The 15,303-nt window shown below is 56.0% G+C and overlaps 1 protein-coding gene across 3 annotated transcripts; it reads right to left on the reverse strand.

The window, feature by feature from the left end:
* Positions 1 to 1,148: 1,148 nt before the first annotated feature.
* PSMA5 (proteasome 20S subunit alpha 5) lies at positions 1,149 to 15,091 on the reverse strand. 3 transcript variants are annotated; one of them, XM_074563957.1, is made up of 10 exons: positions 14,945 to 15,091; positions 13,862 to 13,928; positions 10,925 to 11,051; positions 9,709 to 9,776; positions 8,820 to 8,927; positions 8,646 to 8,704; positions 7,593 to 7,695; positions 6,313 to 6,399; positions 3,141 to 3,242; positions 1,149 to 2,339 (listed from the first exon to the last, which is right to left on the reverse strand). In XM_074563957.1, the coding sequence occupies exons 1-9, from the start codon at positions 14,971 to 14,973 to the stop codon at positions 3,165 to 3,167; spliced, it is 726 nt and encodes a 241-aa protein (XP_074420058.1). In that variant the 5' UTR covers positions 14,974 to 15,091; the 3' UTR covers positions 1,149 to 2,339; positions 3,141 to 3,164. The 3 variants fall into 3 exon arrangements, with proteins under 3 accessions (XP_074420058.1, XP_074420057.1, XP_074420059.1); XM_074563956.1 differs by lacking the exon at positions 1,149 to 2,339 and having other exon boundaries at positions 2,905 to 3,242; XM_074563958.1 differs by lacking the exons at positions 1,149 to 2,339; positions 8,820 to 8,927 and having other exon boundaries at positions 2,905 to 3,242.
* Between the last annotated feature and the right edge of the window lie 212 nt (positions 15,092 to 15,303).

The raw sequence follows: 15,303 nt of genomic DNA on the forward strand, positions 1-15,303 counted from the left end.
AGCGACAAGCCTCTGATTGGCGGGGCAGCGGAGCGATTTTCTGATTGGCCGAAGCGACAGGTAGCTGGGGGCGCGCCAGGCCCACCCCCGGCCCATTCACAAGGTGCGGCCGCCCACGTGTGCGGGGACCCCCGGGGCTCGGAACCATGGGGAGGGAGGGGACCCCCAAGAAAGGTGGGGAACCCCCGGGAATGGAGGGGAGAAGCCTCCCGGGAAGGGCTCCCCCCGGCCTGGAGAGGCCGAGGCTGGCTGTGGGGCTCAGCCCCTGGTTGTGGGGGTGCACAGCTGGCAGCGGAGGCGAGGGGGGGGGCGGACAGGGGACAGCAGAGCGTGCGTTGTCCCCCCACCTCGGTTTCCCTTGGGCCGGTACAGGCAGAGCTGGGTGTTTCCGTGCGCGGTGACGGTTACAGCCTTGCACAAGCCTTTCCCGGGAAGCGCTGGTGCAACGCACGAAGCCACAAACACCCCCAGCAGCCCCCACCCAGAGAGGGGAGGGCTCTGCACCCCCAGCGCCACCAAAGGTGCCCCCCCCCCCCGCCAGAGAAGGGGACCGGGAGCTCTCAGCCCCGCAGAAGCGGGGTTCAACCTCCCGCTACACCCAAGCGAGATCCTCAGGGAGCTCCTGGAGTCCCTCCTCCCCTGAAAAAGGGAATTTTCATTTTACTGCCGTGTCATCCTTCTGCTTGGTACGGTTTGGGTTTTTTGTTGGTTTTTTTTTTTCTCCTTCCCCCTCCCCTGAAAAAAAAAAAAAAAAGGAAAAAGGCAATCTGGGAGTTGGGTGGGTGAAAGGCACAGGGAAACCCAGCCCTGGGACAGGCCGCCTGGGTGGCATTGGCTCAGGAAAGCGAGGAAAGGGGCAGATATCAAACAGCCAGGTGGGAGGCGAGGGGGACTCCCCTCCACTCACCACCCCCCCTGTTACCCTCAACCCCGCTCGCATTGGGCCTGGCGGTTGCTTGGACCGAGCTCCGGCTTTTCCCTTGCCAGGAGGGCTCAGATAAGGAGCACAAAGCCTCGATTTTCAGCTCCCGAGGAGCCGCTCTCATGTGATGCCGCCACCAGCGAACCATGTGAGGAGGGGCAGGGCATAAAGGCCCATTTTCTGCCCAGTGCCGCGCTGGGAAGAATTAGCTTTTTGTGTTTCCTAGGACATAAACAAACTTTGAAAGAAACCCGGAACAGCAGGATTACACCACCGGGACAGCCCTCGGTCTCCTTCCCAAGGGAGAAGGGAACACGACCGAGCTCTGAAGCACGCCAAGGCTAAAGGGCGTTCACGTTTTCCAGCGATAGCAGCCCCAGTTTCGCTTAGGGGGTGGTTTTAGGAGGGTGACGCTCGGGGCGGTGCCCTGGATATCATCCTGGCTTGCTGGATATTCAGGATGGGCGAGCTCCCACGCCAGAGCCACCCTGGGCGCTGCCCCGGAGTCATTCCAGGGGTGAGGAGCAGCACGGAGACCGGCTACGGCACCCAAAAACTGCCCAGGCAGAGCCAAAGTCAAGGAGCGTTTTCCCCCTCATCCGGGCTACAGGGAAGGTCTCCCCCAAGGGGAAAGTCCATCAGCTAATTATTTCTTCTGTTTGCTCTTCCACCTGCAGATTGGGGTGTTGCATCCAACCCCGTACCACGGCCTCGGGCGGCGCCCGACGCTCCGATGTACTTCCTTCAGAGAATTACGCAAAAGGGGAAACTCACGGCAGAGCTCCTTGAGCCGAGGGCGCTCGGCTATTCTGAAAACCGAAGTTATCCGAGGAGTGAATCTTCCAGACCTTGGCTTCCCTTCCTGCATCTGCCTGGCGACGGCAAGAGAGGCAAAAAACCAAACAAACAAACAAAAAAAAAAAATTAATAGGATTGGTATTTTCCCCTCCCGCAAAAGGTAGATGCTGGTTTTGGTGCTGCGGTTGGGCTTTGCCAAGCGACGAAACGCCCGCCGGGGGACCCGAGGGCCCATCCCAGCGCTGAACCCAGCGGAAAGTTACTCGTTTCAGTCAAATATAACGCTGGCAAGGTCCCCCCCCGACCTCTCCCGGCAGCGCAGGCGGCGGCTGTCATTTCCTCAGCAAACAACGTCGTGTTTTGTTCAGGGGGAAATTGTAATTTCTCAAAATAAATATAAAAATAAAAAAAGAGGAGGAGAAGAGCGGAGCCTGCCGAGGTTCGCGGGGCGGCACAGAGCAAGCTGCCAGGGGCCGGGGCCAAGCTGGCCTCCTCCGGCAGGCACGATTTCGTAGGGAAATACTTCATTAATCTCAGCTTGTTCCCTTTAATCAGACCCATCTTCAATTCTCAGCTGCTGTTTTGAGGCCAAGGAGCCGGAGACCGAGGACTAAAAGGCCTGTGAAGAGGATGAGCAGAAGTTTGCTGGTCAGAAGGAGAATTCTCTCCAAATTAAGCAATATCTGGCCAATTGAACCGGTGAGGGGCTGGCCCATTAACCCCAGCGCTGTTCCCGCTCTGGTCTATCCGTCGTTAACGGGTTCTTTCCAAGCTCCGCTGGAAGGAAACGCAAAAAGAATCAACAGAAGAACCCCCCAAGCCCGGTTACGGATTTCATCGCTGGGAAGGAGTCAGAGCTCCGGGTACGCCGTTAGGGACCAAAACGGCAGGAGAAGGAGAGAGGGAACGTACCAGACGGGCATCAGCACGTCTTAAAAAAAAAAAAAAATAAAAAAAATAAATCTAACGTTTTTCCCCAAATTCACGGGAAATGACACACGGATCTCCCGATGCCACATCGCCACGCTCTCCACCAGAGGGAGACTTGTCACTGCCACAGCCCCGGCTCCGCAGCAGATGTTGCCCTCATCTGCCCCCACCCCGGCGGTTTTCCCTCTAAACCAGTCGTCGTGTCCCCCCCCTCCACCCCCATAACCCCCGCCTCCGAGACGAAGACCCCAGGGTAGAGTAACAAAATGATTTATTTTCATTTCCTCTCAGGGCAGAGATCCGTTATGTACAGAAACTGTAAAAAAAAAAAAAGAAAAAAAAACCACACCACCCAAAAAAACCACCTCAAGAGCCTTCTAAAAAGAGCAATTTACGGACGCTGCCGGAAAATAAAAATCACAGGGGCTGGAAGGAACCGAGAGGCAGTTCGCTTTCATCGGGGCGGGGTGGGAGGGGGGGAATAACGAGCCTTTGAGGGAGTCTCTCTCCTTTTTCAAATATCCTTGATGACCTCTTCGAGCTCCTCTTTCGTGTACATGTGGAACTTCATGCCGGGCTGCACCGTGGCGAGCTGGAAGAGAAGGAGCAAGGGGTTAAGCGCGGCCGCACGCGCGTGAAGTGACAGCGTGGGGCAGGGAACGAGAGAGTGGCCACCACGGAGCAGCTGTTCCTTCTCGGCTGCCCGATCTGCCAGCCCAGCAAGATCATTCCACCCCGTAACACGCTCTTTGATTCCTTAAAATAGCCGCCTGCCGCAGAAATAGCTTTTAATTGACTCAGTCTCCTCACAGTAGCAGCAGCGGGGAACGTCTGTTGGGAACAGGCAGGCTCCGCCGCCGCTTGCTGGGGAAAAAGACGCCGTCAATACGAGTAAGGATTACGCGTATTCATCAAAAACTCCTCGGAGAGGGGCGCTTTGTGCTGCGGTTCGGCGTGGCCCGCGGCAGAAGCGCCTCTTCTCCTCCAGTAACCAACCCAGGGTACAAATCCTGGCCCGCTAACGTCCCTCCCCATCAACCGAAATAGCAAAAAAAAAAAAAAAACAAAAAAAAACCCCAAAAACCACTCGGAAGGGTTAGCCCTGGGCAAGCGAGGCAGAGGCAAACCTGCGTTTTGATGGCCAAACGCTGAAATAATCAGCGAGCCACGGTGCGCCTGGTGCCCTGTAGGAGCAGCCAGAGAGATCTCTCCCAAGGCAAAGCCCGAGGGACGAAGCTGGGGAGGGTGGGGGGGGGACGGGAGACGGACAACACACGCCGCTCTGCCCCTCTGCCAGGAGGCAGCGTCCGGGGCGGACAGCTGAGACGTTTCACGGGGCGAACACCAGGACAAGGGACACTTGAGGAATGCCAAGGCTGGAAGAGGAATGTTAAGCGGGACTTCGGTTCGCACCTAGCCGGCGGCGCGAGAGCCCGAGATACGGGCAGCTGCCGCGGGGCAGTGGCGGGCGGGGGGGGGGGGGGGAAGCCAAAAAGCCGCTGGGGCTGGGATGCTCCGCAGCTGACTGGGAACGAATCTTTACTCTTAAAGGATCAAAGCGTTTGGTTGCAAGAAGCCAAAGGAAAGCTGCAGAAGGTCCTGGCAAACCCCCGAGCTCTTCCCAGGCTTCTCCGCTCACACGGTCACCCATAAACCAGCAGGAGACGGTTTACGCGCTTTTTGGGCGTAGAGGGAGGGTGGCCATAAGCCTTTCCCCCTCCCCCCAAGGAGAAACATCCCCAACACTCAGCCTGAGCGCCCTGGCTTTACCCGGCGTTCTCAGACGCAGCAGAGACACTCCGAGATGCCCCTCACATCACCTGGATGGGGGCTGGAGCGATACGAGATCCGAATGGACTCGACAACACACGTACGTACACCCCGAAACCAAACCAACTCTTCCGAGACGCCAACTACGCCGACTTTTCCAACCTCTGCTCGAACCCGCGCCTCACCTTCTCCCCACCAACAAAAGCGTTACCCAACCATTCCCTTACAGGCTTCGCGGGGGGAAGTAATGCATTTAAAAGAATTTAAAACATCGTTTAAGGCTGCCCGTCCAGGGATTTAACTCTTCCACGACCACACTTCGCCCCCTTCTCTTCGCTGCTGGATGGAAAAATCCCGTAGGTGAGGGGGAAGCGGCCGGAGTAAATAAACCTGAGCCCCACTAAAAGGCTAGAAAGCAACGCGGCTACTTCAGGTAGGAGATTTTCAGCCAGAAGGGTGACTTGAGTCAATAGAGACCTTTTAATCCTCAGCACATTCTTCTCATACTTAACCCTGATATGATTCCTCAACACGTTCAGAGCTTTGCCAAGCACAGTTAAGCCCTGTTAAACGGGGACATGACATCAGGATACTGTACACGCTCCTCCGCCTCCAGTTCTTCGCACTGTACTGCGGATCTTCCCGAGGAGACCCGAAGCTGATCGAGAGAGAACTGGGCGAGCATCTGGAGAAGGAGATTTCAGCCGGGCGGCATCGCTTCTGGACGGAGCATTTAAGTTTTCAGCGTGCTGTTGGCCCTTTCCCTCCGAAATGAGCTGGTTAATCACGGCAGGAAGGGCGCCCAGCAGCGGCATTTAATAAGAAAAAAAGTGGGGTGCGCACTTTTAGGCTGTTTGGGAAAACGGGTTCCCAGCGCTCAGAGGAAAGGAATGGGAGAACGGCCGGAGGAGAGCAGCTCAGGAGTCGGAATGACATGATTTCAAAAGGTCTAGCGTCTCATAACCCGCCAGAAATAGAAGCAAACTCTATACGCCAGCCTTGCTCATCAGCTAGCCATTATCACTAACAAACTGGAAGGGTTTTTACCTTTGCTACCTAAAAAGGAGCGAGTCCAAGGAGCGGGGTTTAAAGGGACAGGTACCAGCAGGTTCGTGGGGATCTCCCAGAGCGCGGGGGAAGCTGAGCTCCGCCAGCCTGACCCATGGCGGGCAAAACGCCGGAGGTCAGAGGAGCGCATTCGTTCCTGGAGGCTTCACCTCTTCGGTCCTCCCGTCCAACAGATTGTTGGCGCCCACCCAAGACTGAATATAGCAAGTCCAGAAGCTGTATAATTTTCATTCCTTCTAATATTACAAGTACCGGGGAAAAAAAGAATGGTTAAACCCCGGGGAAGAGAGGAGAAGGAAAAAAAAAAAAAAAAAAAAAAAAAAAAGCGCAGCAATCCGGCTGGCACGACAGGTTCCCGCTTGGCTGACTCGGCCGCTCTAAGGTGGAGCAGGGGCTCCAGCCCACGTCCAGCGAGCCCCAGGAGAATCGCTTCTGCCAGCGCTCGTGGATTAGCCAGGCAAACGAAAAGTCAAAAGAAAGCTCCAACCCTTCCGAGGTGCCACGCACGACGTGCTACAACGGGCAGCTTGAAAGCGCAAGGATATCTGCAGCCGGCCAGGCCTTGGCTTGGGAAGTCCTGAGCTGTTCCAGCGACTCACCCCTTGCTCCAGCAGCACGGGGGGCAACCCGCCCCTGCAAAAAAGCGAGCCGGCAGCTTTCTCGCCTGCACCTTTGAAATGCAAGAAGCCACCGAGACACTCGCTGCGCAGGCGGCAGGGCTCGCGCCGAGGACGCAGAGACTACAGGCCGGCGCGGATTTCTCCTCCTCCACGCCGAGCGCCGCAAACCGCAACCGCACGCCGCTAAAGGGAGTCGCCCGTTACCTCAATGTTGGTTGCGTTCAGTTTCTCCTCCATAACTTGTTTCAGGATGACGAGGGAAGATTTGATGGCTTCTTTCAGCGTCATGGACTGCAAAAGAAATCCCTCATTGATTGCGTTGTTGAGGCTCAAGCAAGGACTCGTACGTCAACCCCCCTTTGACCGCAGAAGCGTGCTGCTCTCCCTCCCGCCCCTCTCAAATCCTTTAAGCTGTCACTGGCAGCAAATTTAAAAGCTTATCAAGTTATCTACAGTATCAACAAGAGATCAAAGCGCACTGTTCGGGCAGGGCAGTGACAATTGCAAGGATGGCGACTTTCTGCTTCTGTGTAACTTTTTGCGAAGCTTAAAGAACTGTTAATCTGGGCACATAAACCTCACCGCCGGGAGCGGGCCGCGAGGGTCCGTTTCTCTTCACCAGTTACTGTCTATCAAGCAGTTTCCCCCGCAACAGGCTCCAGCGGGAGCTCCGAAAAGCCGGACTCCCTCTTGGCAGAAGCCTTCCTGTTTTAATCCCATAAATCCCTGCGCGAGGGGTAACTAGAGCTAGAGTGACGATAGCTGCGTTTGCCATAACGTTGCGATCGGAAGGTGTTTAACAAGCCACGGAGCCCAGAACTTGGGACAGTTCTGCTGGTGAACAAATTCGGTTATTAAGTCTTTGGCTGGAAGTCTTCACAGCAATCAACACCACCAACTCTGCTTTTCATTACCGTGTTTGCTTTCTTACCACGCAAAAGGGGTGGCTCCCTCCTCGCGGAGGGAAGAAACTTTCTATTTAATAGCAAACAGGACCAGCACTTGCAGCGCAAAAGCCATTAACATCACTGGCTTAAGAGATCTGGTGAAACGAAGCCGCTTGCTTTAGCTCCGTACGCTCAGGCTGCACCCATACCGAGCCCTGACGCCGACCGGCGGCGTTCGTATAGCCGTTCTTTTATTTATAGAGCGCTTCCTGACATGGTCTTAATTATCACCCGCTAGAGGCAGAGACCGGCATCTCAGACACCAGTCTCGTGTTCCAGCTGCAGCCCAGGGGGAAGCTGCTGGTAGTAGCACTCCTCCCGGTAGAGATCCTCGCCCAGACGCTCGGCGCTGCCATCTAATCACGGGATCAACGGCCGAGGCCCGAGTCCCACCCTCCACGAGCTCACGCACCTCCTCTGCGGCGCTACAAGCACCTTACAAATCATTCTTCGGGCAGGAAGGAAGCTTGTGGATCTTTATAGGTGGCGAGGTACCTCTTAACTCGTGAGAGCTCAACCCCGACCCAGCTTTTTTACCTTATGGTAAACCTCTTGCAGAGAGCTCTGTGCGCCTTCCGAGGCGGAGCCGATCGCTCTGGCATCGCACTGAACAAAGGTCCCCGACGGGTCCATGTGAAACCTGGAGGAAGACGGGGGAGAGAGTGAACGGCCGCTGCACCCCATGCCACACCGCGGCACCCCGAGGGCTTTCCCCCCAGCCCCAGAGCTCCCCGTGCGGAGCTGGGGAAGAAGAAGGGCTCCCCGGCAGCGACAGGTTGTCTGCCGACGCGGGGCAGAGCTCGCTGTGTCCAGCCTCCTCCCGCACATCCAGCGGCCTCGGGGGATGCTGCGATTAGCGCAGCAGCAGCAGGTCTCTCCTCCTGGTGTGCAGAGGGGATGACCAAGGCGCGAGGAGTGCCAGGGAGTCACCCGCAGACCCACGCCGGGCTGGCAAGCGAGAAGGAGAGCTATACGCTCCTGACGCTGCCCTCCAGGCTCTGAGAGGAATCGTTTCCCTTTTTTAATTTTCCCCCCTTATCTTTTTTCTTTTTTTTTTTTTTAATAAAACCAGCAAGTTTTCACTACTGGAGGGAGACCACAGGGAGACCTTATTGGGCTGGCTCTGCTGAGCCCTTCCCAGCTCCAGGGGAGGCCGAGTGTTTGAAGCGCGCAGGAGTTCAGGTTACAGGCACCCCACCACCTCCCCAAGGAATGTCACAGCAGGCTCCGCATATTATGTTACCGGTGGCTCTGCTAGTCCTTTAGGGAAAGGTAAGAATAAACTCGGGACGAGGAGAGCTTTAACGCTTCCCTCCCGCCCAGGAAACCACATTTAAAAAGCAAAGATTCAGTGAAGACGCGGCGTTCTCTTCAATCCCGAGCAAGCAGCCAGCGCTCACGCTGCGTCGAAGGGAAGGGTTTAAAAGCATTAACACACACACACACACCAGGTACCTAATGGGATAAACCCCCAAGTGTTTGGCTTAAAGAAAATCCCAGAACCGAGTAATTATTAAAACGTCCTGGGAAATCACAGTGGAGGTTTTGTTTCTTCCCAGAGCTGGATTGGATTAAGAGAGACGAACTTACAGCTGGGGTCCCTTCTCATCAACTCCTCCAAAAAGCAGCGCGACACCGAACGGACGAGACTGGAAGGGAAAGGAGATAAGAGGTTAGGCAAGGCCCAGGGCAAAGGCAGAGGGGAGCCAACGGCACCTCGCCAGAGCACCTCCCCCCTCCACCCCCACCCTGCCAACTCCGCACCATCGCCCCGGGGTCCGCGTCCTCCTCCCCAAACTGCAGCGCCAGGTTGGAGACGGCCTGCGTGACGCTCTCCACCGTCATGGTTTCGTTGTAGGTGAACCAGTGATTCTGCAAGGCGGCGGGGGGGGAAAAAAAAAAAAAAAAAATTTTGAATTATCACCTTGTTTTCCCAAAATACGACAATCCTGGATCGTTCACGTGGCGGGTGGGAGTGATGCCCTGGCGTAGCCACAAAACCCCCCCGGACAAGCCGATGGCTCCCAGGGCACAGCCCGTTCGGCTGCAAGAGGGAAGCGGCGGGAAGAGAGGGGGAAGCCTAGAACAAGCTGGGAATTTTGTGCAGGGATCCCCCAGAAACTTTGGGATATTGAGGCTTTGGGGCGCCACGAGGGGAAAATGCAAGGCCAGAGCGCTTTATCCCAGTAGCTGTTTCCAAAGTGATGGGTTATCCGGTTCTCCAGAGGCAGGAGCAGTGCTGACATGCAGGGAAACTCCACAGAATTTTTGCTACAGCGGCGAGATTCGTACCCGGGACCTCCGAGCACCCGAGGCACCGAGTAAATTGAAGGGGTGAAAAATAATAACTTTTGTCAAAACCAAGTCGGATAAACGGCCCCACGCATTCACTGCGGCGCATCTGCCGGTGCTAAGAGACCACTGGAGAACCTGCCATAAGATTCCCACCAAGTGTTCCATACCAAAGAGGAAAAATACACACGAGACTCCACCCGTTTGCTCAGCAAAAGCCCCGTGAGGGAAGCCGCGCTCCCCCGCCAGCCTCCCGCTCCGCACCGGCTCCTTTCCTATAGCCATCTTCCTCTGCCAGAGCCTTCCGAGACGCCCCCGAGACCAGCGCCGTTGTTTTAAGAAGAGAAACGTCAAGCCTTACCTGAGTCTCCACTCTTGCTTTATCAATTAAAGTCTTCGCATCGGCTATTAAGCCACTCATGGCACACCCTGGAATCGGAGAGGGAAAACGCGTGTCATTTCACCCATTATTTGCGCTGCGCTCTTCCCCCAGGCTTCCCAAAGCCCCACGGTGAAGTACAAAAGGCCGTGGAGCGGGTCTCCGGGTGGGAGCAGACGGCAGCGCCGCACCGCAGATGGCCGGAAAGGAAGGAGGGTGGGATGGACACAGATTTGCTCGAGAGCAAGGATGGATCACGGATCCATCGGCGGTTTTGGTGGCCAGCCCAGCCCAAACCACGACACCCAGCTGAAGGGCAGGTGCATAACCGAGTTCTCCCAGTCGTGCCTCCCACCCACCCCAAATCTGAACTGCTTAAAGGAGCTGCATTTGAGGCATCCCAAGAAAAACCAACCAACCGAAACACAACGTGCTTGGAAGAGGAACTCATTCATCCCCCCCCCCCACACCAACCCCGCCATGGGGAACGCTGGCTAAGCCATAGCTGGGGGGGGGGACGCGGCAGGAGGCTCCAGCACGGATCCTGCTCCAGGACGAGAGGGGCTGTATTGCCAGCACACGGGAGGAGGAAATTAGACTCTTCGAGAGCTCCTTCCATGACCCATGTCATCAGCGACATGGGTATTTTGGAGGTCTCCCGCTTTTCAAGGCGACATATTTGGTCATGAGCCCCGTCGCGGGCCCCCTCCCGGCGCAGGAGGCTGCGAGCGGGGGCTACGGGCTGACATTAGTGCTCCCAGAGAAACTGGCCTCCAGTCAAGCCTTTTGCAGTAATTCCCTGCCCTCTCAGATCTAAATTTGGGATGAGCTTTTCATGAGGGAGGTCACTGAGGCTGCGGGGGGGGTTGGGGGGTTGCTTCAGCTGCCTCTTCCTGCACCTATAACTATGTCCTGCTGGCCTGGAGCCTGGAAAACCAGTGACCAGGACCTGGCGTTGACTGGGAGGGATGAGCGTTCCTGCTCGGCTCGGCAGAGCTGCCCGCGGGGAAGGTTAGCCCTGAAACGCCGCTTCCGACACTCCCAGGGGACGGTTATTTTATATATATATATATATATATATATATATATATATATATATATATATATATATATATATATATATATATCTCTCTCTCTCTCTCCAAAACTTGAGGGATGCTCCCAGAGGAGCACCCAAAGCTCCCTTCTTTCTCCTTACCTATGTGAGAATCGATTTCTACGATCTTCTCGATGCTGCTGGGCTCCATGAGCGGGGAGGTGATCCTCTTCTCCACGGCCAGGCAGACGCCCTCCGAGGTCTGGATCCCGATGGCCGTGGAACCAAGCTGCAAACCACCGCACAGTGACCACCGCCACGCCATATTAATTAATTCATTAACGCTTGCGCAACGCTAATTTTGACTCGTGTTATTTGTAGGCATTTCGTTTCGGAGACCGTCGCGTCGCCGACGCAGAAACCCCACGGCGTCTAAGACACTCTGGCTTCGCGCACCAAATTTTAAATGTTACGGCTTGAACTAGGAAACGGGAAAGGTTAAACCCTTGCTGCTTCCCGGCCGCTTAGTTCAGCGGAACCCATCAGGGCTGCGGCAAATCGTTAATCTCTTCCCCGAGCAACATCCATTTTTACAGCTTAAAGCCTTATGAATTTAAAAGGCCTGGTGAATCTTCCCTTGCAAGACAGAAATTAAATTTTAAAGCGAGAAAGGAGGATTTCACATAACGGCCTTAATTCTCACTGCATCTCTACTTCTGGCTGGAGCATTTTTCTTTCCGTTAGCTCCTTTTCTCCGTAGCGTCCTCACATCCACAAAATTTACAACAGGAACGAGAGCATTTTGTGCACGTACCGTTTTCCAGGCAGCAGTTAATCACCCGCAGCAGGTTTTACCCCAGTCTTGCAGGACACCACAGTGTCACCACGGCCGTGAGCACAACCACAGGGCGGGTGGGACACATTTCCAGGGCTCCCACCAGCCCCTACCTTATTCCCCCCCCCCCCCAATCCCTACTCCCTCCCAGCTTTTCCACGCTGGGGAATTTACCGGAATAACCATATCGGGTGCGGCGTGGAGTTGCTAACTCTGAATACCCAAATCAGGCTACGTGGTATAATTATAACGACGAGCTTCCCCAGGTAGCTCCAGCTCTAACCACAGGCCCGACGGAGGGGAATCTCCCCGTGGCGGACACTCACGGTTTTAGACATCGTGAGTTTGGACGCTCGTGGTTTTAATCCTTTAAGCACGCAGCCTGCCACAGCCGCACACAAACCCCAAGGGAAGAAGGGTTATTTCAGATGGGTTTTTGTTAATGAAGCTACAGCACACGAATAAAAACCTCCTCCTACACCCCAAGGCGCGGGCGCCACAGGTAAAGTGTTGCAAGAGCCACTGAGCTGCAGGAATTTCATCGGTAACGGGAGGGGTTATGGGCTGATCTGGGAAAATAAGGAGAAGCCAGAAGGCTGCCGTATGATTTCTACACCGGTAGAAATACGCCGTGTATTTGTAATTACAGAGTCACCGTGGTGACTGACATCCTTCTGAGAGTTTTTACTTCCCAAGGTCTTAATAAACATTCTTACTTTTTGCCTCCGCATTTAAGTAGTCCTCCAACAAGCTAAAGCAGTACAGGGAAACTAAAGCCAGCACCCCCCTTTCCCCAGCCCAAACACAAGCCTGCCCGGGGCTTCTTCACTTGACCAGTTTTCCCCCCAGGTTTAAACTTAACTCCCCATCAACGCCCACATTCTCAGAAACGAGAACATTTATCAATTTAAGAACACTTAAAGCCCCGAAAAGGCCACTGGGCTCTGCAGAGGCGGGTTAGTTTGCTCAAAACAACCTTTACCTTCAGGATTTCAAATTCACCTGAGGAAATAGTGACACGCCCCAAGCTGCAACAGAAGTGAGTTAAGAAAAGGAAAGTTGACTCAGCAAGAGAAAAGTTGCCACTTGGGGTTTTTTAAGCAACTCCGTCCTTATAAAGCCCACAAAGCAGAAGGGAACAAGGCACTAGGTCAGGTGAAAAGAAAGCAGAGCACTCCTCTGCTCCTAGATAAGTGTTTGTGGACACTAAGGGCACGACACGCTGGCAGTGGGAACTTCTGCGGGCAGAGTCACGGAGTTTGGGCAGCCAGGACCTCTCGCCCCAACATTAGCTCTGAGTCGTTTGGATTTGGGGATCAGCATCTTCGGACTGTGTTTGGTTTGGGGGTAAGTCGGCTGTTAGGAGACAGGGAGGGGAACACACCCCTGCACCACAGAGTACTGGGGTACCGTGTCCAGCTCTGGAGTCCTCAGCACAAGGAGATGGACCTGTTGGAGTGGGGCCAGAGGAGGCCACGGAGATGCTGGGAGGGCTGGAGCCCCTCTGCTGTGGGGACAGGCTGAGAGAACTGGGGGGGTTCAGCCTGGAGAAGAGAAGGCTCTGGGGAGACCTTCCAGCCCCTGCCAGTCCCTAAAGGGGCTCCAGGAAAGCTGGGGAGGGACTCTGGAGCAGGGAGGGGAGCAATGGGACAAGGGGGAATGGCTTCAAACAGAAAAAGGGGAGATTTAGATTGGATATTGGGAAGGAATTCTTTGCTGTGAGGGCGGTGAGCCCCTGGCCCAGGTTGCCCGGAGAAGCTGTGGCTGCCCCATCCCTGGAGGGGTTCAAGGCCGGGTTGGACGGGGCTTGGAGCAACCTGGGCTGGTGGGAGGTGTCCCTGCCCAGGGCAGGTGGGGGGGACAAGATGGTCTTTAAGGTCCCTTCCAACCCAAACCATTCTGTGATTCCAGCTGGGGGAAATCGATGGCTTTAGATTCTTCATGATCCGTAAAAGCGCAGAGCTGCGGGAAGTTTAGCTGGACAGAAGGGATCGAACACTGGCACGCTACGAACCACAGGTGAAAGGCTGTCAAAGAACTGCCAGAGCAGTCGCACGCAGGTGCTGCGGCTACGGGGAAAGGCAGCAGGTCCCGCTCAGCGCTGCCTATTGCCCTGGGAGCCGGCCAACCTCTGCCTCGCTGCCTCATGAGACTTAGAGGCCAAATGCACAGAACCCGCCTGTTTTATTTCTGACTAAACCACATTTTTGGTTTGAAATAGCCCTTAATGGCACAGTTTGGCAACCAGAAGGAGCTGACAATACCTTTATGGCCTCGATGGCATACTCCACCTGGAACAGCCTCCCCTCTGGAGAAAAAGTGTTCACACCCCTGCAAGAACAACAACAGAAACTGCGTGAAGGGCAGGAGACTGAAGGCTGACGAGAAATGCAGTTCCTTACTCAAAAACAATGGCGGGAAGGGTGATGCCAGCTAGGGACAGGTAACACAGAGGGAGCAACTGGAACGTGTCACAGCTTCGCTGGAGCCTGTCACCCTCATGGCAGGTGTCTGGAGTCAGGACGCTTACGGAGAAAGAGAACAAAAGGAATGGCAGCAAGTCCAGTTACAGGTCAGGAGGAGGTTTGTTTTCATGGCACAGTTCACACTCTGGATGCTGGAACTTGCCTCGGGACTCCAAACATTCTGCTTTCTCTCAACACCAGGAGACAGAAAGATTTCGTTTTACCAGCACAGACCCGTTCCTTTCCCAGGATACCCCATCCCACCGCCACACACCAGCCCAGCCTGACCTCCGCCGCTCCTCCCACCCCACTGCACACAGTGGGGGGTGCCCCTGCCCTCCCCATCAGACCCACGGTGCCAGCGCCCAAGAGAAGCACTGTGCCCGGGGGCTCCATCCACACACAAAACCCTCCAAGGGATTTCTGAAAAGCTGTCTGGTTTTGGGAGGCATTTACCAAGATAAAATACAGCTTTAGGAGAGCCCCCCAAGGATGCCTCACGCAGCCTCCCCCCGCACCGAGGGCCTTTCAGCACTGGGAGAAGCCCCCCTTTCCCCGGTATTTGGGCTCTCCAAAACCCAAAGAAAACAAAAATAGAGCAAAAAGCGCCCCACAGGGAGGGGTACCAGCGCCCGGCCAGGCGGGAACCCCCACGGGCCCGGGCGGGCCAGGTCGGGGGACAAGCAGAAGCCTTCGAGCAGGGCTGTGACCTCCCCGCCAGCTCCTCAGAGCGTCCCCACGGCGGCTACAAGCGAGAGAGGCCACCCGAGGCCTACCGGGATGGGGATGGCGGCGACCAGCCACAGGCCCGTGACTCAGCCGCAGGCCGCGGGCAGCCGGGAGAGCGCGGGAGGGAGTCGGAGAGGACGGGAGAGCACTCACCGGTCATACTCGGAGCGTGTGAGGAACATGGCGGCGCCGGGGAAGGGGGAAAAACACCGGGAAGGGGGAGAACGGGCAGCGAAGGCGAGCGCCACTCTGCCCTCGCCGGGTTCTTCGCCGCCGCTTCCGGTCTGCCGCCCCGCGGCACGCAGGCGCCGCCCCGCCCCTTCCGCCCTGCGCCGCCTTTCCATTGGGTGGCAACCCTCGGCGGCTAGCCAATGAGAGGGAGGGGAGGGCGGGCTGGGCGGGGAGAAGAGGGGAGGTGCGCTGGCCGGCGGGGGCGTGGCCTGGGCAAAAGGGAAGGGGGCGTGGCCAGAGCGCTAAGGGGCGGGGCCAGCGGGCAGACCGCGGGGACGGGG

This window comes from Larus michahellis, chromosome 21 (assembly GCF_964199755.1).
Source record: "Larus michahellis chromosome 21, bLarMic1.1, whole genome shotgun sequence".
Classification (NCBI taxonomy): domain Eukaryota; kingdom Metazoa; phylum Chordata; class Aves; order Charadriiformes; family Laridae; genus Larus; species Larus michahellis.